The sequence below is a fragment of the Amblyomma americanum genome, chromosome 8 (assembly GCF_052857255.1).
Source record: "Amblyomma americanum isolate KBUSLIRL-KWMA chromosome 8, ASM5285725v1, whole genome shotgun sequence".
NCBI lineage: Eukaryota > Metazoa > Arthropoda > Arachnida > Ixodida > Ixodidae > Amblyomma > Amblyomma americanum.
Window position 1 is genome coordinate 73,955,483 of NC_135504.1, and position 23,600 is coordinate 73,979,082.

The 23,600-nt window shown below is 46.5% G+C and overlaps 1 protein-coding gene across 2 annotated transcripts in view; it reads left to right on the forward strand.

Moving 5' to 3' along the window:
- The window catches only part of Hel89B (histone acetyltransferase 1), a 211,609-nt gene that overhangs the window by 116,654 nt on the left and 71,355 nt on the right, over nt 1–23,600 (forward strand). For both annotated transcript variants that reach the window (XM_077635155.1, XM_077635154.1), the window contains exons 20-21: nt 3,744–3,820; nt 11,009–11,126. In XM_077635155.1, the coding sequence (XP_077491281.1) occupies nt 3,744–3,820; nt 11,009–11,126 (195 nt within the window). The remainder of the gene's footprint in view (nt 1–3,743; nt 3,821–11,008; nt 11,127–23,600) is intronic.

A 23,600-nucleotide genomic window follows, 5' to 3' on the forward strand; every position in this document is an offset into this window, starting at 1 on the left:
ATAATTTGATATGTCCGGGATCGACTGCACTACAATTCTTTTTGTGCTAGAAAGATAAATGCACAGGTTGTGCAGTAATGCTAATTTTAAACCACTGCTTCCTTATGAAAATTTTCAAAATAAATCCTTCGTCTGTCTTCAAAATGAGCTTTTTCCCTCTCAAGTTTGGCCAGCTGTAACTTTCGTCCAAGTCGCCCTAGAATGCCCATTTATGCCTTACTGCACTCCTTGGTGACTCTAGATCATTTATAAATAGAAATCTTCTGCACAAGATCTTACAGCAGATCTTAAGAAGGTTACAGCAATGTTCCCTGGGTTTTCAAAGTTCAGTTCTTCGTAGAGGTCTTTCACTCTTTTGGCACACTCATCCAGGCTCTTGCTGCATGCTCGTTTTGCTGCCGGGTTCAGTTTCTGTTTCAGGTAGTCCTGATAGGTCTTTTTATGAAGGCCTTTATGCGACATTCTCAGATTTGCAAAGAGGTTGTTTAGAGCTGCTTTGAACAGCACGCGCCACGAGCAAATTTATTTCGAAAGGCTTGCAATTTGCCTCCAACTGCACTGCGACTCGAGGCAAGCTGCATTCAGCACCAATTTCACTGCAGTTGATGCATTTCATTTTTAGCTTTGCAGCTAGTCTATACTTGACATTGTACTTTGTGGTTTTTACGGTCCCGCGACATGTCCGGCACGCAGTAGAATGCAGTAAACTGTTTACTGCATCGAGGTCAAGAATGGTCAATGCCGTCGACAAAACACCCGGCGCACTAGGCGTTGTTGCGAGAAGTTCCGTTTTTTCATGACGTCGCTGAAACTGATGCCAACTCGGCCGTTCTCTCCGCCGCTCGCTGCGTCAGAACTTGGCACTCTTCGCTTGACAAGAAGTGCACGTCCGCTCTTGTGCGTTCTCATCGCAAACTGAAGCTAGCTGAAACATCCACTTCGGGAACTGTCGAGGTGGCCACCACACTTGCCGAACAACGTTCCGCTGTTGATGTGGGCTCCGATGTTCGTGAAGGTGGTTGCCACTGAAGACAGAGGCACTTGGAAATGCTTTTTGGCACATTTCTTACGTTTTTTGCCAAATTTGTGCACGGTGTGGAACTTTCGAGGCATCATGACTTCTTAAGCCTTGCCAAAATGGCGCTGTCTGTGTTTCCGCATGGAGCAGCCGGAAATAGCTGCCAACCAATCAGATGCGGCCGTTTGAATTCGCGCCACGCAGGGACCAATGAAGTAGCTCTATGCTGCTTTTCTTTTTTGCTTTGTATTTTGTTTGCTGGGTAGTCTGGGATGCCTTTGCTTGGAGGGAAAGCAAGCCGAAAAGATGTTCCTTCGAGCGAGACCAAGAGGGCTGCGATCCGCCGGAATTTGGCACATTGCATGCACGCAATCCTCGTCATTTGAGCTATATTATAGCCAGTATTTCAGTTATAAAACGTCTTTGGGGGCTGAATTTTCAGGAATAGATGCAGGAAAGCATAAGGAATCCAAAAATAATGAAATTGAACTATCTATTTTTTCGGGATTTTTTTTTTCTTCAGGACCCGGCTTCCCTCTTAAGGCACCCCTCTTAGAACTGTTTTTCTTTTTTCTTGATAGATATTCATGAAACTTACCACGTTTATGTATTTGAATATGCTGATTTCAAATATGCTTTTAGTTTTTCTGTGAAACAAGATATCGAAATATTATGTAATCTTTGTTTGAAACTTGCAGGTAATTTAATTATGTAACACTAAAGGCCACAGTGAAGTTTAGCATACAGTCATGCTCTAGAATGCCCACTGTGTGAGATAAGGTAATATGAATGTTTTAGGCCCATTTCAACAGAAGTTACAGCACATTAAACTTTACCAGGGAAAATTCAGTATGGCGGCTCAGACGAAATGGATTGTTTTAAAATTATGCTGATTGGCAACTGGTCTTGACTTAGTCTTATTTCGCTCTCTGTGAGTTCATCTTTCCAACAAAAAAGGAATTATGAAGCTAGCCCACCTAGAACCAGAGATATCATCCCTGCACTTTTGCAAATGTGTTAAAATTGGTGTTTTGAGAAAACGACAAAAAAACGTTTACAACCATCTTTATGCGACAGGAACAACTTCAAACTCATACGAATGTATCAGGGGCATAATCATCGGGATGTATTTCATCTCTCTGCCACCTTTTTGCCATCATAATGATGCCCACAGGTAACTTTTGCCTCTTGGTGGGGCCTCAGAAACAGACGCGACGAAATGCTCGTCTTTCGCGTTGTCGGTAGCGTCAATTCAAAACAAAGTATCACTCGTTCACGGGCACTAGTTTTGACCACATCGCTATCGGTCATAATTCCAGCATGGATGCATATGCGGCTGGCGTAACTCGAGCTGCACATTGTTTTTGCCCGGGAGCAGAGCCGGTGATGGCACTAGAGGTGTGCCGTCGTCCGCGTCGCGGTTGTTCACGACGCGGCTGGCAACGTGCCAACTACACTTCAGCGTCGACTCGAGCTGCGTTTTCTTCGGTTTTGCTCGGGAGTGGAGCCAACGACAGCACTGGCGATGCGTCGTTGACGGCGCGGGTCCGCAACGCGCTTTCACGGCCTTTCACGATGTGCTTGCCAGTGCTCCAACAACACTTCCACTTTCGTCCTGCTGAGGCTGCGTCAATTCAAGCAGCGTTTTCTTCGTTTTTGCTCGGGAGCGGAGCCGGTAGCAGCACTAGCGATGTGTCGTTGTTGACAGCGCGTGTCTGCGAAGCGCTTCACGGTCGTTCACGGTGCGGTTGGCAGCGTGCCATCCGCACTTTGACCTTCGCTCCGGGGAGGCTGCGATAGTCCAGGCTCCTTGTGCCTTTTGCATTTTCTCCATTTCTGGGCACCGAACCGATGGAACGAGTGATACTTCATCCTCATGCGCCACGTGGCAGACTCTCTCAAAATGGCGCCGCGCTTCTGGAGCAGACAAGCCTAACCTGAGGCCTACCCAATCGCAGAGCGCCATTTTGATCACATGGCTTTTCTAACAAATGACAACGCGGCGCGCACATTTTCTTTGCTGTCAATTTGTCCGCGAACGGAAAAATCCCAGCGTTGCTTACTGATTTTTTAAAAAAAGCTGGAGGCGTGAGCTTTCGAACGAGACCAAAATGGCGTCGGGGGAGCGCGTAGGTACCGAGCGACGGTGAGGCATGATTTGAACTCAATTTAAAAGGCAAATCGTGCGCTTTCGGAAATTTAAATGGCTATTACTAAGCAAATACTGGCTATTTTTTTTCTAATAATTCGATGTCAGGTGCAAAATGACCTCGTGAATCCGAACATGACAAAATTGAAAAACCAATTTTTTCGTGAATTATCGGCCCGAAAGAGCCGTGTCCCCCCTTAAATTAGCAGAGAATGTCTGCACGAACAGCAGAGCAGAGGTTGTTGCCAAGTTGTGCGTCGCCATTCGTAAACATGCTGTCCATTGAGTGGGCCAAGTCTCCTGTGAGTAGCAGCTGGACACTGGTGCTCTTTCTCTCCCAGGGATGGAGCCGCCAGTCACGGGATGAGGGGAGCAGAGAAATACATTTTGCAGGGCATGGTGTTCTGATTGGCTCAGATGGCCACAGCAGTCACAGTGCTGCAAATGACCTGTGAATTGTTTGAATGAATATCTTGTAAACAGAGGTTACAGCCTATTAAACTTTCCTGAGGACCATAGATTCCTCAGTTTCTCCAATCCTGGCGTGTTAGCCTAATTGCGGCTGTGTTGTTGCAGAGCCTGGAGGAGAAGCGCAGGGGCCTGCTCAAGGCAGCGCAGCACATGCAGAAGGACCAAGTCACCCTCAGCACCAGGCAAGTTGCACCTTGGCGCTTCTCCAAAGGGCATAAGTGTAATGTACGCAGGCCCCTCTACTGCGAAATTGTCAGCACAACAAATTATTTCCAGTTCCCCATAAGCAAAACATGCAAGGCAGTGCAATTATCTCCCTCCACAACGATAATTTTTTAAAATGTGATTCAGCAAGGCAGGATAGGTATGCTCGCCAGTGCTCTTTGAAAACATTTTTTGTAAATGCATTTCCCCCCACAGTGGCCTTCCTCTCAAAATAAGGGACTTAGTCAATGAAGTGGCAATAATGAAATCTTCAGGGAACATGCAGTTTTGTGTGCTGCTTGTGATATGTCATTTAATTTAATGTAGGGGTGTGCGAATATTCGAAATTTCGAATACAAATCGAATATGATATTAAATTCGTATTTGTATTCGAGAAGTTGATATTTGAGATTTTCCGAATATACGAAAATTCCCGAATACAGTAAAAGCTCGTTAATTCAAACTGACGCCCGGGTCCCGGCACAGCCCTGTGTATTTCAATGGGAGAAAACTTGCAATAATTCAAACAAGTCGGCATCCGTTACGGTTAATTCGAACTGGGAGCCACTGGCTGACACCGCTCCTCGTAGGTAGACGTTGGCCCACAGCATGTAAAACGCGCTCCAAATTTACCAGAGACGTAAAACAGTGGAAAAGAACAAGAAGCCGAGTGCACGAGGCTCACGGAGCTTGCGTTCCACTGCATGCTGTAGCAGGGTTTCTCTGCCGGAGCACTCGCCCAAGCTGCTAACGCTTCGGCGCGAGCCGTTCCAGGTTTTTGTTGTGCCACGGTTGCTGGGTCACGATCATGTAATGCAAACAACGTAGTATGGCGGTTTGGGCGATGACTGCTTTTGTTGGTTCTGCGAGTGTGAGCTATGGCGACAGCAGTGTGGAGATGTTGGAGCCCTTGGGTGGCACTGATATAATTGAGGCTGCATGCACCGAGCTTATGTCGCAGGGCTCATGTGCGGTGAGAACAACTGACAGTGATGAGTCCGACAACGGCGACGAGACTATGCCACCGCCAAGTGCGCATGAAGCAGCGACTGTGCTCGATGTTGCAGCACACCACTTCTCTGTCAATGAGAACTCTGACGTTGCGCAGGAGCTTTGGGCAAGCTGCAGATGATGCTGATGGAGTCTCGTCAGAAGAAACGCAAGCAAATGCACTTCGCCGATTACTTTTTATTTTGACAATGCTTCCCTGTAAACAAACATGTTTTGGAGCATAAATGGCGTCATATATTCTAGCACTAAAGCTCGCTGCTCATGCGAATGCATTCCAGTACTTGTTTCTGACGCGTAACTGGCCGACCAATTTATTTCAGGGGAGACGCGGGTTTTGAAATGGTAAAAAATCGCAAAGAAAACGACTTCAGGAAATGTGCATTTTCCTTACATTTAGACATTCAAGAATCCCTCCGCAAAATTAGCAAGTGCAATTCAAACAGGAAATATATAAAAAAATGGCATTATATGCGTCAGGGTGGACGCGAAATGCCCAAAATTTGGCCAAATATGTTCGAAGTTCACACACTCACCATGGCCAAACGTGGCTACTGTCGGCTGCCATCTTAAGGTCGTTTTGAAGCTGCTTTCTTTTTGCATATTTTGCGATGCTTCAAAATGGCGTTGGTTATGTGGATCCGCCGCTGTCGCGTGTCTCAGGAAAGGCCCACGAGTGTCACTGATTGGCCAAAGCGCACGCTTCACGCTCACTTCTGATTGGCCCGTCGCCGAATCTTCTCTTTCTCCTTTTCTGCGTGCATTGTCTGCTGCATTGCTTCAGTAGTTTTCTCTCGTTCAGCCACTTGTATCGTGATCGCATTTGACAGGCCAGTGTTTTTTCGCTGCCCAAATGTCTGATCATCGTCTCAAGCATTTGGCAAGAAGTGGAAGTGCAATGCACGATAGAAGGCGGCAAGGCATGACACACTGCCGGAATCCTCAGATGTATCCTTGCCGGATCAAGTTCCGAGCCTCAACCCAGCGCGTCTGGCGTGGAGGCATCGTCGGCCCAGGCTTCGAGTGCAAGATTGAACCGCATCGACACTGTTTTTTTCACAGCGGACGAAAACAGAGCTGACAAAAGAAAGGCGCACTTGGCGTTGCAGTCTGGAAACAGAACTCAAGTTCAAGCTGCTCGACATCGGCGACTTGGAAGAGAACATCAATGACAGCGGCATGGAATTTATGATTGTGGATTTAAATGTTGTGAATGAGTTTGTAGGAATTATGCCCTGTGCCGAGTGCAGTGAGAAATTGGTAGCCCTGACGAAGGACCAAGGCAAGGAGTATGGAATCAGTGCCAAGCATATGCTCATTTTATTCGCCCAAGGTGGCCAGTGACGCCTCAAGAACTGCATTCGAAGTGAATGTTCGTACAATGGAGGCAATTGAGAGCATTGGCAAGGGAGCAACAGCCCTACGTGATTTCTTCTCGACAATGGACATTTCCTACCGTGGTCTTGACCACAAAGCCTACCAGGGCCATATGACCAGGATGGTACAAGCATGCAGCACTGCTGCAACAGATAGCGAAGTCGCAAGTGTGGCCCGGACAAGGAGCTTTACAAAGACTTGGGTAGCCCACCAGGGAACATTGATGCGATTTTTGACGGAACCTGGCTAAAGCGTGGCCACAGTTTGCATGTCGCGGCTGGATGTATTACTGAGATGTTCACCGAGCGAGTCATAGACCACATCATGTTATCCAGTTTCTGCCTAGGGTGTACAAAAGTCCAAAACCAAGTGAGCAGGGCTACGCGTTCTCCTGAATGTCAGAAGAATGTTGACTGCAAGTGCGGGCAAATGGAGGTTCAGGCTGCACTCTGCTTGTTCCAGAGGTCGCTTGGCAAGCATAAGCTGTGATACACGACGATGCTGTCCGTTGGAGACAGCAGGAAGGACTTTTCACACCTTGAAAGAAGAATATGTGTATGGCTTTATGAAGGTGGAAAAAAAAAAAAAAAGACAGCATAAATCATGTGCATAAGCGCTTGGGAGCAGCCTTGCGTGGGCAGGTTGACAAAATGAAGGCCCAAGGTAAGCCACCGGGAGGAAAGGGCTGGCTGACGCATGATAAAATAAAAACAATAACAGATTATTATGGCCACGCCCTGGGAAGTCACCAGAACAATGTACTAGGCATGAAGAGAGCAGCTGAGGCTACACTGCAAGGGCTGGAATCCTGGTGCACTTACAACCGTGCTATGGCAAAAGGTGAGGAGCCCCCACCTCACAAAAACAGCTTGCCACACTTTTTTCTGTGAAGCTTTGGAGCCAATCTTGAAACGACTAAGTGATGAAGCCCTCCTTGAGTGGTGCAATGCCGGCATGACTCAAAATGCCAGTAGAGAGCCTGCATTCCATGACCTGGGATCCCAAAAAAATAAGCATGCCTCACTGCACTCTGTCCAAAGGGCAGTGGCCATCGGCCGATTCAGCCAGGACATGACAAAAACAAACACAGCAATAGCTGAGAGACTCTGCTGCAGTGTAGGCCTGGTGCGTCGAAGCCGTGAAGAGGATCGCCGAAGGCTTCGCATGTCAAGCAAAGACCACGCAGACAGGAGCCGCTGTGAAGAGCAAGCTCACGAACCGACATAGGCCAGCAAGGGACTCTGCCCACAGCCCTGGTCTGCTATAGGTTTAGATGTGATGTGAGGTCAGAACACAGCACTGCAAGGATTCACAAGTCGTGTGGTATGGTATTCTGTGCAACTTTACTTCTGGAGGGGCACAGACCATGGAGACGCCACTTGTCTGACTGCTATTCATCTACAAGCTGAAAGAAGAATTTCAAGTGGGTGGTAGCAGCTTTCTTGCACCATTTTCATGAACTGTGCATAATGTTATGGGAAATTTTTCATTGCACAGTGACCACATGTATGGCATGATCTTGTTGTTACTCAAGAATAGGGCTATGTAGTCATGCTATTTATATTGCTGTAGTGCTGTGCCAATAGAAGTTATGGTAAACAAACTTTAGATTCGTTTTTCTCAGTTTCAAACATATCACATTGCCTTACGGAGCATTTTTGCTTGTTTTTTTTAGTCACAACCACAAAATTGGTATCACTGTACTCATATTGAATAGATCTAGCCGGTGATGCTATTTATTTTGCTGTAACTTCTTTTGCAAAATTATAATTTCTATTTAATATTAAAACATTCAGTCAAAATGTTGCAGTCTTGTTTGTATTTGTTTCCTTTTGCATGTGAAACATTAGTACAATAAAAGCATCACCGGCTAGAGCAGCGCTCCGGTGTCCCAGCCATGCACTTTGTTGTTGCTTTTGACAAAGGAAAGCTATCGAAAAACGTAACAAATAAGCTAAATATAGATTTTCAAAATTTTATACCTTGTGACCTAATGCAGCTGCCTAAAATCTACTTACATATTTGGAATCAGCACAAAAATCTGAATAAGACTGGGAAGTTTCATCTTGTTCGTCCCAAAACTAAAAAAAAAAAATAGTTTTAAGACCCACATCTCTCCTTCATTTGCTATTAGGACCTTATGAATTTATTTCTCAGAACAGGCCCGCCACAAACTTGTAGTAGCGCCTAACTCGCGATAACAGAGTCTAGATGTCACTGCTTCGGGTTCTGCCCACACGGCGGGGCACTATGACTGCTCATTCTAGTGCCCATTCAGTAATTTGAACTTCGCTTAATTCGAACAATTTTCCGGTCCCCTTCGAGTTCAAATTAACGAGCTTTTACTGTACACACCAGTGATCGTATAACGCGCTTTCTTTCATAAATTCGACTGTGGCAAAACCACAATATCTGGGCAAATTAGCCGATAACCGAGTTAAAAATTGCAGGAAAACAATACAGAGGTCCTATCCGCTTCCTTCTCCGCCTTTTTATCACGCGGACCGACCGCATCCCGACGCCGCAAGGCTTCACCTCGTGAGAATTTCCCCAAGTGGGCTTTCCCACATATCACCCGTGCTGCAAACAAGATGGCCAACGGCCCGCTTCAAGCAATCGGTAACGCGAAATCGCGCTTTTTTTTAATACTTCGGTAATACGTTACATATTTAATGCCCACATCCGAAGAATGCGTCCTGTCGCCTTCATAACTCTTCGAGCGTGACCTCCGCCATCCCGTTTTGTAAAGTACGCTATGCGGGAAAGCCTACTTGAGGAATTTCGTGGCAGCCTCATGAAGGGGCGCGTCGAGTTGTCACAATAGGGCAGGCGATTCTGTTAAAATCTTACTTATTTGCATAGTGCACTGTAATTAGCGCACCTCTTTAGTGGGCTTAACGGCAGGCGTGGCAACAATCGGAAGGCCCCTGTCACCTGGCCACATAGTTTCGGTTTCAGAGCTTCACCACTGCCCCGCGGCAACTGCAACTGTCGTCCCGCGCATTCAGCGGTAGTCCAATCTCAGCTTCGCACCGCTTTTGACGCCGACTGCCGCGTCACAGGTGGATTTCTTTTTCCTTTTAGAAACCGTCTCGCCGCTCTGACGCCAGTGTGTGTTCCCCGGCCCCTTGCTTCCATTTGTGTTGTTCTCCCAGCACTCCAGAATGGGCGGCTCATCATGCAGCTGCGTCATATGGCCTTACTGCATCTTTGCATTTGCGGCAGGATGATTTTTTTTTTTTGGGGGGGGGCGTAGGGAGTTTTATAAACCTAGGCCTTCGAATGAACCGAGCATTTCTTCCGGTCCTTTTAACTCCGAATGAATGAGGTTTTACTAGTTATCATGTTATTTTTTGTTACCAGTCTTGTCATTTTATGGATTTTGTTTTGCATGGTCTAATTACAGTTTGGATATTGTTATGCTGCCTAATCAATAGTATACATTTCTGTGCACATGTTTATTTATACGGTACTGAGGCAGTCTTGTTTTGTTTATTTTTGTTGCAAAGACCATACACTATTTTGAAAAAAATAAGGGGAACAACATTTGCTTGTTATCATTTTCTGAAATTTTTTTTTGTACTGAACAGATATTAGATATTCGAAGCCATTTTTTCTTCATATTCGTGTTCGATTCACATCCGGAATTTCAATATTCGCACACCCCTAATTTAATGTAAGAGAAGTGCTTAATATGCACTTATGTAATTAATTATGCTAGCTTTTGCTGAGAGGTTTTAAGAGATTTTGCGCCAGGTAACTTGGTGTAATTTCTCTAATTTGTTTGTATTGCCATCAAGGAATGCAATAAAGGTAAAAGTATCAACCTGCCCATCATAGAAGTTGAGTTGTGGGGTTTTGAAGAAGCTACTTCAGAAAGAAAGAAAATTTGGTACTCCTTTTTCTGTAGCGGCAATTTCAAAACCCTATAACTCAGGCTCTATGTTGAGCAAGGTGATGGTAATTCTTCCCTTATTACATTCCTTCATGTCATGGGAAAGCTGTGGCATGCATTTTAGCAAGTTCCCTGCAGTGAAATTTTTTAGACCTCTGTAAAAAGTTACATTATATGTTACGTAAGTGCGCAGGCACTAGTTTTGCATGAAATTAAATGGCATATTTAGAATTAGTGCACAAAAACACGTTTCCTGGAAATTTCACAGTTGTGACTGTGATATTCAGATTCATGGTTGGAGAGGCCAAATTTTAGCTTGTGCAGCATTGGAAACTTGCCGCATCTGGCCTCTGCCGTCGTTCTTTCACGCACTAGAAGCATTGGTGCAAGGCAAAAAAGTTTTGAGTGAAGTGAATTTAAGAGAAACCATGATGCAAATGAAGTGGCTTTGAAATGCGTTTAAAATGCTGTACGTGCCCAACCTGAATTCTAAAATTTGTTTGCATTAACCGAAATACGAATTAATACATGTTTCAATTATCGCAAGTGTACCATAGATGCTATTTTGCAACTAAAACTTGCATTTTTTTTGCGGAAGGGTGTCAAAGTGGTGAAGACAAGACCAGAAATCTATGAATGGCTGAGTGTCAGTCTTTAAGAGCCTTTTAGGCTGGAATATGGCAAGGTGGTCTATGAGTGCCTTGTACACTTTATTCTACAACGTACAGCTTTGATGGAAATCCATTCCAGTGCCCTTCAAAAGTCTGCCTTGGGTGCCATCACTTGAGGCTGCCAGGTGTGGACATCGACTTCGAATGCAATGCTGTCCTAATGCTCAAGCTTTCCAGACGGGCAGACAGACTACAGCCACGTGCTGCCGTTGCAGGGTGCAGTCATCGCTGGCCACCTTCCTGGTACGGCTGCCTCATCTGCCGGACAAGCTGAACCCCGTGATCCGTCCCCTGATGGAGTCGATCCGGCGGGAGGAGAGCCCCCTGCTCCAGGTGGGTCACCACTGGCCTTCTTCGAGCGGGAATGGTTGTCTGGACAGGAGACTGAGGTAGTTAAGGGGACTCGGAGCATCCAGTTTTTGTTGTTACTAAACATCCGTGCTGTGTCTATAATGCGCGCTGAATTCAGTCCACACATGCATTGTCTTAAGGGGAGAGGCATGTCTTGAAATGATCGAAAAATGCCTCAAAAGTTTCAAGGTCTAAATTCAACCTGCAACTACTAAAATATCTACATTTTCATGCCTACGATGCCTGGAAGGGGTGGAGTGAAATACAGCAAGACTCTACGCTTGTCGCTTTCTACGGCAGTTACCCCGATGGCAGCCATCTTGGTTTTCTTTGAAAGCTGGGCCCCTTCCCCACTACCTGGTATTACTCACTACTGTGAAATATTTTTGGAATGTCCGCATTCCGCTGTTTTTTGAGGCCGAATCGCTGGCATGTGCACTTCAAATGCAATTTTCTCAGGTTCTTGTATTTTGCCAACATGCCTAGCGGCAGTTTCTATTATGTTTTTGTGCTGCAGTTTCAATTAATGTTATACTGTTCAATTCAGGATGAACTAGACTGTGGAGCTATGCTGTATTTTTTTTTGGCGGAGTCATTTCCAATTTTGTAAACCATAATGTCACCCAACTGAAGTTCATAATTAGGATGCTTGGATAAAATTTAACATTTTTGTATGATGATATACTTCACCAACAATACAATTGGCATAGATTGCTCCAGATGGCAGGTCTTTGGCTTGGCTACAGCCCCATTTCAACCGAAACTAAAACATTTAGAAAGGAGGTATCCTAAATACCCATAAGAGTTTAACTAATTAGGCTTCAGTTATTTTCCTATAATATGGGAGCTAATTGTGATATACTGAAGCTAATTATATTTTTGAAAACAGAAAGAGGAAACATATGCACACCCGATTTCATTATGATGTTTATATTAATAAAAATGTGCATTTCAAAACCCACATGTCCCCTTAAAGGGGGGACACGACACTTTGGGACGAAAAATCGCTAACAAAACCCAATTTCTACAGCTAATATTCCTTAAATTCACCAGGTTACCAGTCCCGTGGTTCAGTATTTTCACACAGGATCAATTTATAACATCCCTGTGAGCTGAATTCCACGCAAAAACAGCTCTCTCTGTCGCGGCGCATAGCTCTTCTTTCATGCCTGCGGTCGCAGCCATCTTAGTCTCATTGGAAAGAGCCGCTTTTCTTTATTGATTTCCTGCCAAAATGCCTCCGCTGGTTCACCTGTGATGTCTAAATCCATGCGCAAAGCTAAAGTCCCAACGTGCGGCCCTATTTGTAGAGCTAGCACACTTGACCAAAAACTGCACTCTGTCGTCATCTGCTTCACTCTGCCAGCGATGTGACAATGTGTCTCTTTGTTCTGTGTGCAACGATGTTCAATCCAACGGGGAAGTTCGCCATGAGGCACAAGTTCGGCAAAAGAAAGAAACGATTTGTTTCTAACTTCCAGAAGCGTGCCATTCATTCGCAGGGCATTGAGAACAGTCCGCCGACAGTGCTGAAGTAGGCCTAGCCAGCTCGTCGACAGTGTTGCAGCATGCGGATTTGGTGCAGAGGGAGGTTGAAACTCGAGAAAAACTTCAACTCCGGCAACGACGCGAAAGCTGGATTTTCTCACTCGCACCGATGACGATGCGGCCGCCCCAGCCGACATCAAGATGGTCTTCGTTGTTGTAAGCTTGGACTCTGTGAACGCGATGATGTCGTGCGTCAAGTGCAAAGTGTGTGGCGGTAACGTCGCTGTAGGCAGAGGTGGACGAGAATATGGCTTCGCCATAAAAGGATTGTTATCAGGTTCGCGTGCTGCGGTGATGCGGCGTCGGTGTGGGGCTCGCCCCGTGTGAACTGCAACGAGAAGACCCAAACCATTTGTTGGGAACATTCTTTCTGTGCACACGATGCAAGCCACTGGGAATCAGCAAACAGCGCTAAACAACGTTTTTGCCGCGATGAACATTTCCCACCGCAGCCTTCACACCAAAACATGGCAGAGGTAGTACATGAAGGCAAAGTTGGTGCCCACGGCGGCTCTTGCTGCCGAGAAGCAAATGACTCTGTGCGCGCAATTGGAACTCTATGATGACTTGAAGCTTGGGAAAGCGCTATTTACACATTTTCCCTATTTCTCTAAAAGAGAAAAAGGCCCCTTGGCAAAAAGCTACTTCAGAGTAGCTTGACTAGGCCCGCTGCCCATTCCAAGGCAGCAGAGAGCATACAGAATTCATAAACATAATAAAGCACAGGGTGAATTTGGATAAGTCGTGCACTATCGAAGCGCAATAGACGAAACATAATTTTTTTACCAAATAAATCAAAGTGAACATCACACATTATGACAGGCAAGAAGAACAATCCATGAAATCATGATCAGACATCTAGAACACAATGCTACTAAGTAGTTCTAAGTAATAGACATGAGTACAAAATAAGATGTTCACTATGAGATAATAGAGATAGGGAGGCGAAATTTTCTGTTTATAAGGAGACACAGTGAGGATGTGCAAGCATGTACAACAAACATTATTTAAGAGAAAAAACTCATTATCCTCCATACGACTTAGATGGTTTCTCATTAAAACATTTCCTATAGCCCCTTCAGGTGCCAATTAAATCTGCTGAAAGGAAAAATCTTTTTTTTTGCATAAATGACGATCAGTACACTAAGAAGAAGTGATGTGCAAAAAATTATGCAATAATATTTATATTTAAGCATATCTTATTCGCATCCACATTTGTGGACATAGCACCTTAAACCTAATACATGAACGTAAAACTACTACATTTGCTTGCCTTTTCTAACTGATCTTTAGACATGAATAAATGTTTAGCTGCGAGAATGTACGCTTCAGCTTCAGGCAATTATTCTGTAGTTCATGACTTAAAAAACAGACAAAAGCAGTCATTCTGTGAGGACGGGCAGAGGAAAATTCTGTATTTCGAGCACCAAACGTGGCTTCGTATGTGCAGTCTTCACGTCGGCACAGTTGTGTAATTAACGTGTTCAGAAGTAGGGGCCAATGGTTGCTTCCGTCATAAGTAATGCTTCAAGTCCGGCTGCATCGAACGGGTCTCGTGTGATCTGAGCACAGATGGAAAGGGGGAGAGAGAGCATCTTGCAGCCTGCTTTACACATGGTTTTTCGCAAAAATGAGAAATTATTTTTCAAGGTGGTTTTTTGCTCAATTTATGCCAGAGACCTGAAACAAACTGTCCCCTCGCTCTACCAATGTGCTGATTGTTGCTTTCTAGCCTTGAAGCTGAGTGGCCGGCTCTGAGCTGACCATGGTGTTGGGCACGGTTTCCCCTTTTTCATCCCCCCTTGTGTAGTGCTGCCAATTTGTATTTTTCTCCGTCTCGGGTTTCATACAAAATGTAATGACTCTTGCAAAAACCGCAGCGAAATTTTGAAAACAATAGAGAAAAAATGTTCTGACCGCCCCGGAAAATGGTTGCTTCCTTAAGATTCATGCATTCTACAACCTAGCACAGGGGGTCTCTGATCCTTTTTGAATATTGGTAGAGGGTTTAAGACCCTCCTGGACCTACCCGAATTTAAGCACTGATCATAGCGCGCTGTATTTGTCGGCAGCGGCTCAGCTAAGTGGCGGTTCTTTGCGACCACCTGCGGGTCATCGTTGCACAGTTTCTCCATCGGCTATTTTCATGAAAAATTCTTCAGCGCTGGAGTTGTCCAATGTTCTCTTTGTACAAGCATAGTTTTCAACGCCCGTAAGCAGTAAGCCCATTTCGTACCATACCTTCTCAAAAAAATGGCGCAATGGGGGGAGAAAATGCCACTGAAAGAAATTAATATGCAGAAACCCAAAGTAACGGTCAACAGTCTTGCAAGGGAGCAGCAGTTTACAATTGGCAGCGAGGGGCTGAAAGTGGTGGGGGAATACGTCCGCTAAGGCACTTAGTGACTGGAGATCCGGATCACGAGAGGGAAATGACTTCTAGAATAAGACTGGGGTGGAGCTCATTTGGCCCGTTCCCGCAGATCATGAATGGCACATTACCAATTTCCCTCTAGAAAAAGGCATATGAAAGCTGTATCTTACTGGTACTGACCTGTGTGGTAAAAGTGTGGAGGCTAACGAAAAGGGTTCAGCTCAAGTTAAAGACAACACAGCGAGCTACTGAAAGAAAAATGATTGGTGTAACGTTAAGGGACAGGAAGAGGGCAGAGTGGGTCAGGGAACAAACGCGGGCTAATGGCGTCCCAGTCGCAATCAAGAAGAAATAGGCTAGGGCACGGCAAGTAATGTGAAGAGTAGATACCATATTTACTTGCGTGATGCTCGCACTCGCGTAATGCTCGCACCCCCCACATTGGCTATCAAAAATTGGAAAATTTTTTTTGCCCCGCATAATCATCGCACCCCCAAAATTACTGCCGCGAGCAGTCTGCTTGTCGTAGCGATCGCCATTTATTGACTGCGGCCACAACTAACTGCCATGGTTGGGCGCGCATGCTACTAGGCGGCGGTACTGTGCTATCATCCGCTGCCACCGCCGCTACCGCTCATCCACTCACCACCGCTATGCCATTTTGCGAAGGTGTCTCTGGCTCTCCGGTGTCTCGTAGGCCTCGTTTGCCTTGTTTGCGTGTTGCACCGTGCTCTTTGTGCTGCTTCGCCATGGGACGCTACACAGCTGCTTTTAAGCTAAAAGCTATTGAGTATGCGTTGGAACATGGCAACCGCGCCGCCAGCAGACACTTCGGCGTCAACGAGTTTTGCGTCCGGTATTGGAGACGGCAGCACGACGAACTCAAGACGACTGGTAAGACGCGCTAGGCCTTCCATGGACCGAAGACTGGGAAATTTCCTGCCATCGAATCCTCTTTACTGGAATATATCAAGGCTCGACGAGCGGATGGGTGTGCTGTGTCGATTGATTTAATACGGAACCAGGCGCTCGTAATCGCAAGAAAGGAGGGCATCCCGGTGCAAGACTTCCACGCTAGTAACGGGTGGGCCACACGGTTTATGCGGCGCAATGGACTCTCGCTCAGGAGGCGAACGACGCTTTGCCAGCGCCTGCCCGCAGCCTATAAAGTGAAAATAGTGGACTTCCATCGATTCGTTATCAGGATCCGGCAGGAGAAAAACTTCTTGCCCTCCCAGATAGGGAACGCGGACCAAACTCCGCTGAATTTCGATATGCCCAGCAGCAGGACAGTCGAACAGACAGGCGCTCGGACTGTGCACGTCAGGACTACAGGTGCCGAAAAACAGAGGTGCACGGTCATGCTAGGCCTGACGGCGGACGGGCGGAAGCTCCCACCGTACGTCATTTTCAAGCTGAAGACCCTCCCGAAAGGAAAGCTCCCCCCTGGTATACACGTGCGCGTCCAAGAAAAGGGGTGGATGACCGCGGACCTTATGGTGGACTGGGTGAAGACTGTGTGGGGGCGGCGACCGGGAGCGCTTCTTTTTCCGTCGCTCCTCGTGCTTGATAGCTTTCGGGGCCATCTTCAAGAGTCGGTTCGGGCGAAGTTCAAGGAACTGCGAACGGACCTGGCTGTTATACCCGGCGGCCTCACATCAATGCTACAGCCTCTTGACGTACGTATCTTTGAACAAGTCATTTAAAGATAACGTCCGGAGGCTGTACGCAGAATGGATGGCCGAATGTGAACATGCTCTGACGCCGGGTGGCAAAATCAAAAGACCGTCCGTGGAGCTGCTGTGCAGCTGGGTATCAGAGGCATGGGGGATGATTGATGTAAACATGGTGGCCAGAGGCTTCAAAAAAACAGGAATTTCGAACGCCCTGGATGCGACCGAGGACCACCTGGTGTGGGACGACGAAGAAGCATCGGAAGATGAAGAAACCATTGATTCCAGTGTCGACACGGACTCTGATGAAGAGTAGAATTTCCTGCAGGACGTACGCAACGCGAGTAGTGACGGGGAGGTTGTGCGCGGCAAATAAAGTGGTTTAGCAACTTGAGCTTACGTTCACCCTGTACTTGCATAACGAAGGTAAGTTACGCTTGAAAGTAATGTTTTCGTTATATTTACAATTGCGGACCTGACAATCTTGATCTAGCACCCATTCATCTTTGCATTTAACACTCCAAAACATTTGCTTGAAAATTTTCCCCGCATAATTATCGCACCACCAAACTTCGCGTTGATTTTCAGGGAAAAAAAGTGCAAGGATTACGTGAGTAAATACGGTAATCGTTGGTCCTCAAGAGTAACGGGCTGAATGCCAAGAGAACGCAAGCACAGCAGGGGACGGCAGAAAGTTAGGTGTGTAGATGAGTTTAAGAGGTTTGCGGGGATAAGAAGGCCGCAGCTGACAAAGGACAGGGTTATTTGGAGAGACATGGGAAAGGCTTTTGTCCAGCAGTGGGCGCATTCAGGCTGATGATGATGACGAACTGATGCTTGAATGTGTTCTTTGAGCAACTCACGACTGAGGATACACATGCACGTGTTTTCTGTGAGATAAAGCAGCTGTGAGTAGCGCTCTGTCCAGTTGTCCTGCGTTTTGGGATGTTTAGTTGCTCTGGTGCCTTTAACTCTTTCGTTACCACGCCTATTCAAATCGATCACCAGTGATCGATGCTTTAAATCGCCGATTTCGACAGGTTGGAATCGTTTCACGTTCACCTAGCGCCATCCAGTGGTCAGTCTAGGCACTGCACTTGTAGAACCAGTTTAAATTTTCCCGCTCTGGCGACGTTCCGATTTTTGATGCACCTTTTTGAGAACTGACGTGCATGTGTTGTTGTGAAAGGGGGCGTGGCGGCCGCACTTCAGAAAAAAACCTGCCACGCGTGGTAATGCATTATTAACATCAAATTTTTGTCATCAAAAGACTCCCAGCAAGTGAAATATTGAATCATATTGTCGGCTTTGTTATCTGGCAGTGTTGAGTGGTGATAATTACCGGAAAATGTTGCCAGCTATTCACTAGTGAGCTTTGACTTGGAGTCCGGGTAGTTTTATTCCACGAAAACGCATTCCTGAAGGTCCGTTGCATGTCCAGCATGTACACCTGGCCTTTACAGCCAGTTTGCAGCAGTTTTGGTTTCGGTTTCGCTAGAGGGCTGCATCCGGCATTACTATATTGTTACGATGCCACTCGCTCCGGTCGCTGCCATGGCGTCGTCGTCCCGCGCGACTGTGCCGCACGGAAAGCGTTCTGCTCGAAAGTGTCCTACACCCGCACCTGATTTTAGCGACGAGGATTCTAGCTTCGAGTCCGAAGATGACAGTACCTCTGCTTCAAGCTCTGACAGCGACGATGTTTCAAGTCAGCCCGGGACATCCGCAGCTGCTCACCGGTGAGTTACTTTTACGGTCTTGAGCAGTCACCGGCGTCGTGTGCGCTTATCTGCCGATCTTTGTGCACAAGCTATTCTTGTTATCTGCAGGGTCCGTATGTCGCTAGGCCAGGATGTGCTGCCACCAACTGTGAAGAAACTTCATTTCACGCCAACAAGGCCGCCCGGAGCACACCTCGGCCCAGCACTTCGGAGCAGCGCAAGACGTTTCACAACAGCGCGCAATTTTTTCCTGTTATTCTTCACCGCAGAAGTGATACATACTATCTGCAAAAATACGAACAAATATGCTTGGATGCATATTTTGGAGCTTCCAAGCTATGCTGAAAGAGATGGGTCTTGGAAAGAAGTGACTCACGACGAACTAGTGAAGTTCATTGGACTGCTCATTTATATGGGCATTGTGAACGTGCCACGCATCCACCTTTACTGAAATACTGGTGGGCTTTTTTCAGGGCTTCTTCTGTGGAACGTTATGCCAAGGAGACGGTTTTCTGCACTTCTGCGCTTTCTAACTGTCACTGATCCGGAGGAGACTTCTGTAGCTTCGCACGGCAAACTGTACCGCATATTGTGGCTTCTGCAACACGTGAATACAACCTCAGGAGAACTTTCTCAGCCTGCGCGGAACCTCTCTGTTGATGAAAGAATGGTGAAATCGAATGGAAGATCGGGTATTCGGCAATACATGCGGGACAAAATTGTAAAGTGGGGATACAAATTGTGGGTGCTTGCCGATTCGCAGACTGGCTATTCCGTTCAATTTTATGTGTATACAGGCAAACGGGAAACGGCTAGTGCAAGTGGACTAGCATTTGATGTGGTGACGCAACTGTGTAATAAATTCCTCAATCAAGGATACGTTATCTACATGGATAACATTTACACACCTGCGTCTCTCTTTGCTCACCTGCTAAATCACAAAACCCTTGCTTGTGGCACGACACGTAAAGATCGTCGGTGCTTCCCATCTGAACTGAAGGAGGTGTCGTGGGAAAAGAAGGCAAAGAGAGGTGATGTTCGGTGGCTGCGACGGAACAACATCCTCTATTTGCAATGGAAGGACAGGAGGGTTGTCCACATGATGTCTACAGCGCACACTGCCAACAGGCATGTAACAGCCACAAGAAAAGAGAAAAGAGGGGGCGTGTGGACTACCACCCCAATCAAGAAGCCGCTACTGATTAACGACTATAATTCTGGGATGCTTGGTGTTGATAAGTCGGATCAGCTGATTGCATCTTATAACGTTTTGATGAAGTGCGTGAGGTGGTGGAAAACACTCTTCTTTCATTGTATTGACATCGCTGTTGTGAATAGCTTCATTAGTTTTCAAGAGCACCGCCAGCAACACCTCTCGACACCGGAATTTCAAAGGAGCGCCCATTTCGACCAACTTTCTTTTCGGATGGAGCTCACCCAACAGCTGCTCGAGCTTGGGGATCAAGAGGTTGCCCAACTCGATCCTGTCCCAAAAGAAGTGCCGCACTATCCGCAAAAGATGCCGAAAAGGCGAAACTGCAGGATGTGCTACCAGGAACGAAAAATCGAGCAAAAGACGAATTTTTTTTGTGAAAACTGCGGAGCGCATCTGTGCCTCACGAAAACCAGGAACTGCTTCACCGCATGGCACGAGCGATGAACCTGTTCCCGGTCTCGTTTTTTTTTTATGTAGCAGAAGAACTGCGTTGTACAGAGAATTTATTTTTTTAGGCAGTGTTCCTGAGTCATTGATCTTCAAAATGTATATTCTAAATTTTCTTTGTTAAAAATGCATATGTAGATATTGTGCATTTTCTTTCTTGTTTTTATCAACACTCCACAAAAATGGCACTTTTCCAAATTTTTGTGTGTTCCCTAATAAATTGTTTGCTTTGTAACTTATGTTTTTGGAAAGAGCATTCCATTATGAGCAATTTACCATGCTGCAACGTGTGCTGGAGTATTATTTGTACTGGCAAAAAAAATTTCTTCCGAGACCTATGAAAAACGGCCATTTTCTCGCGGTAACGAAAGAGTTAAATAATTACAATGAACAGCTGCCAACCCACCGAATAAGAAGTTCTCGTTAGATGCAAGAAGAACCACGTTTCTCTGCTCTTACCGTTCGGAGCATGGAATCTAGCCCACACTGCAATAATTCTTGCCTCCTAATATTCAGCGTATCTTAACCTTGTCGGTTTGTCTGCCGGAAATGATCCCTCATCTTCGCAGCAACACAGGCTGGAAAGATGAGACAGTGTCTTTTTCCCAGGCAATGCCAGAGCCTCCAAACAAACTACGCTGTGTACCAGTACTTTCTGGGAAAAAACAACAAAACCACTGAGTGAACCATGCACTGTGATGACAATACACACGTGCATGCATGATAGATGACACCCAAGGATGAATAAAGTCGCATAGTGCTGTAAAGTCACAATATGCTACATATGCAATGCAGTGCACTGGAAATTAACTTCTTTGCAGTGCGTGTTGCATGGAATGCTTACGCATAACAATATAACTCCACTATGATCTGCTGTAAAATAAAAACATTCAGCGATGAATGCCTTGGAATGCTAAGTAGACTTTTTCATATGCAATGCAGTGCACCGGAAATTTACTTTTTTTACAGTGTGTGTAGCAAGAAACGTTCACACATAAAAAAATAACTGCACTATGATCTAGCGTAAAATGACAACGTTCAGGGATGAATGCCCTGGTTGTACCATATGCGCAACCTAATGCAGCATCAAACGAGAACAGAACTTCACTTGTGGATATCGTTGCTCATAGTTTCCCGCTGTGCGCATAGCTGGAAGTAAGCAACACGGAGCATGGCGATGTTAAGGCATAAAAGGCTGAATTCCAAGTGCTCCCTGATGCAGCCCTTCGGCTGACAAAGCGGTCTGTCTCACAGCAACACACACTCGAGCTCTTCAAAGTTCGACAGAACTTGCACTGTACACAACTGCGCCTGAAACAACCGCAGAGTTATGGTGCGAAAAGAAAAAAAGCTGACTGGGTATGCTTATCTACAGCAGCAATGCAAATTTCACTCGTGAGCCTTTAGCATTCAGCCGGTAAATGAATAAGAGGATCACCTCGTGACGGTAGGCGACATAGCTGCTGCCACGTTTTAAACGTTGCTTACGTGCACCTTGCAGTCATATGCTTCGGAGAAGGAAGAGGAAAACGCCTACGGCTAGCTAACGTTTGTCATGATATCGTGGGTGGCTGTGGTGTTGGTTGGCGCCGAAGTTACAATTAGTCGGGCCAACCTGCCCACCACTGCACTCTCCGTAAGTTAGGAGAGGGAGGAGCGACAAACTTCTCCACCCCGCGTGCGAAAGATTGTGATTCGACTGCTCACCGGCGATAGGGGCCACGCCTGATTAGTCGTCGACTGGAGGCATGAGGCGTAGGCAAGTTCCGTAGCGAATTAATTTAATTAGGCAAACAACAACCAAGTATTACAATATGCTCGACAAGGTAGCGCCGTACACTGACGTGACGCAAATAACACAAGCACCAATTGAACACGTTAACACAACAATTAACACAAAGAAAGAAACATCAGGGCGATTGCTATACAAAAATGTTACGAGACGGAAATAAAGTACAAAGGATTACAATGAGAAACACAGAAAGAAAAAAATACAAAGATAAAAGAGTTGAAGTGAGTGGTGAGAAATGATGGCTTAACTGTGGAGTGGCAAGGTCCGGTCGCAGGGAGCGTCAGGCTGCGGTTGCTCGTCGCGGGGCTGATGGGGGCTTGCGGATACGGGCGAACTTAGGCCTCGCGTCTTCGGGACCACCATCGCCGCGCTCTATGCGTCAGATATCCGCCTAGGCTCCTTGCCGACCACTTCCCTGGCTGACCTCACTCACTACCGCACGCACCGAAATCTCCAGACCAACTGCCAGCGCGCGGCGTTCCCGTCGCCCCCTTCGCATAGCAAAGAATGAAAAAAAAAAAACACAGGGAAAAAAGACTCTTCAGGAGCCACGCACAGAGGAATGCAGCTCCCAAAAAGAAAAAAAAGAACACATGAAGGAATGTCGAAAGAATTCGGCACAATGCCTTAATCCCACGAGGAGTCATGGGGGGCCGTGAACAGTGCCGGGGCATTCAATCCGCTTCTGCTGTTCCCAACACGTGCAAGCGCTTGCCACCTGTATTGCAACAATGCTAGGAGGGGGGGAGTATTTTTGAGTGACCCCTCCAGCGCTATGGTGAGAATGCCGTTCCCCCGCGGGGGAGGGGGAAAAAGTCGTCGACGCCGCTCCGCGACATGTTTCTGGGAAACAAAGCTCAAAGCTGGACAGGGTAGGCATGAACTTTGTGACACAACCCCCACGAAAAGAATGATATTCTCACGCACATCGAGTCTGGCAACTACACCACATTGGTCTTTCGCGGCTCGGTGCTCCCGGCAGTCGAGGCGACACCAGCGAAAGTAGTTTTGTTTCCACTGTTAACATGTCAACGTGGTCGGACGACGCTACGTTTTACTTAGTACACCTTTATGGCTCGTTCATAATTGGGCGTTCGGCGGCGAGAGCGAGCGAAATTAGTAGCAACGTCGGCACTCTCGACGTACACAGATATGGTTAGAAAAGAACAATTGACGCTGTCTACGAGCCATAAGTGTATGCACTATCATGTAGTCTAAACGCAGGTATTTTTCGGGGCGTTACAGCACTTCTCACATTTCCCACTTTTAGTTCAGCGTATGCAAACACGGACGGAAGGATACGCTCAGCCTTGTGGCGCCATCTAGTTGTTAGGCCGGGCAACTATTTCTGTCAACAAACGTACGCGCCGCTTAAGCCTCGAAGGGGCACAATCGTCACTCTAAATAAAAAATAAAGCAAATATTTCACTCATACGTCTTCTTATAGGCGAGTCACGTGAGACCAAGCGAGAAATGGATGCGCTTTTATTGCCAGTGAACGCAACAAAAAAGGCAGTAACAACGATGAATGCAGTCCGAAACGAGCGGTCCTGCTTGGAAGCGCGTCGCCATGTTTGTCGCCGCGGGAATGCAACTTTCTCCTCACCGCGGCAGAAATCTGTCCCGTACCGATCGAGTTTTCCGCTGGGTATTTACGCGGATCTCTGCCGCGGATTCCGCTTGTT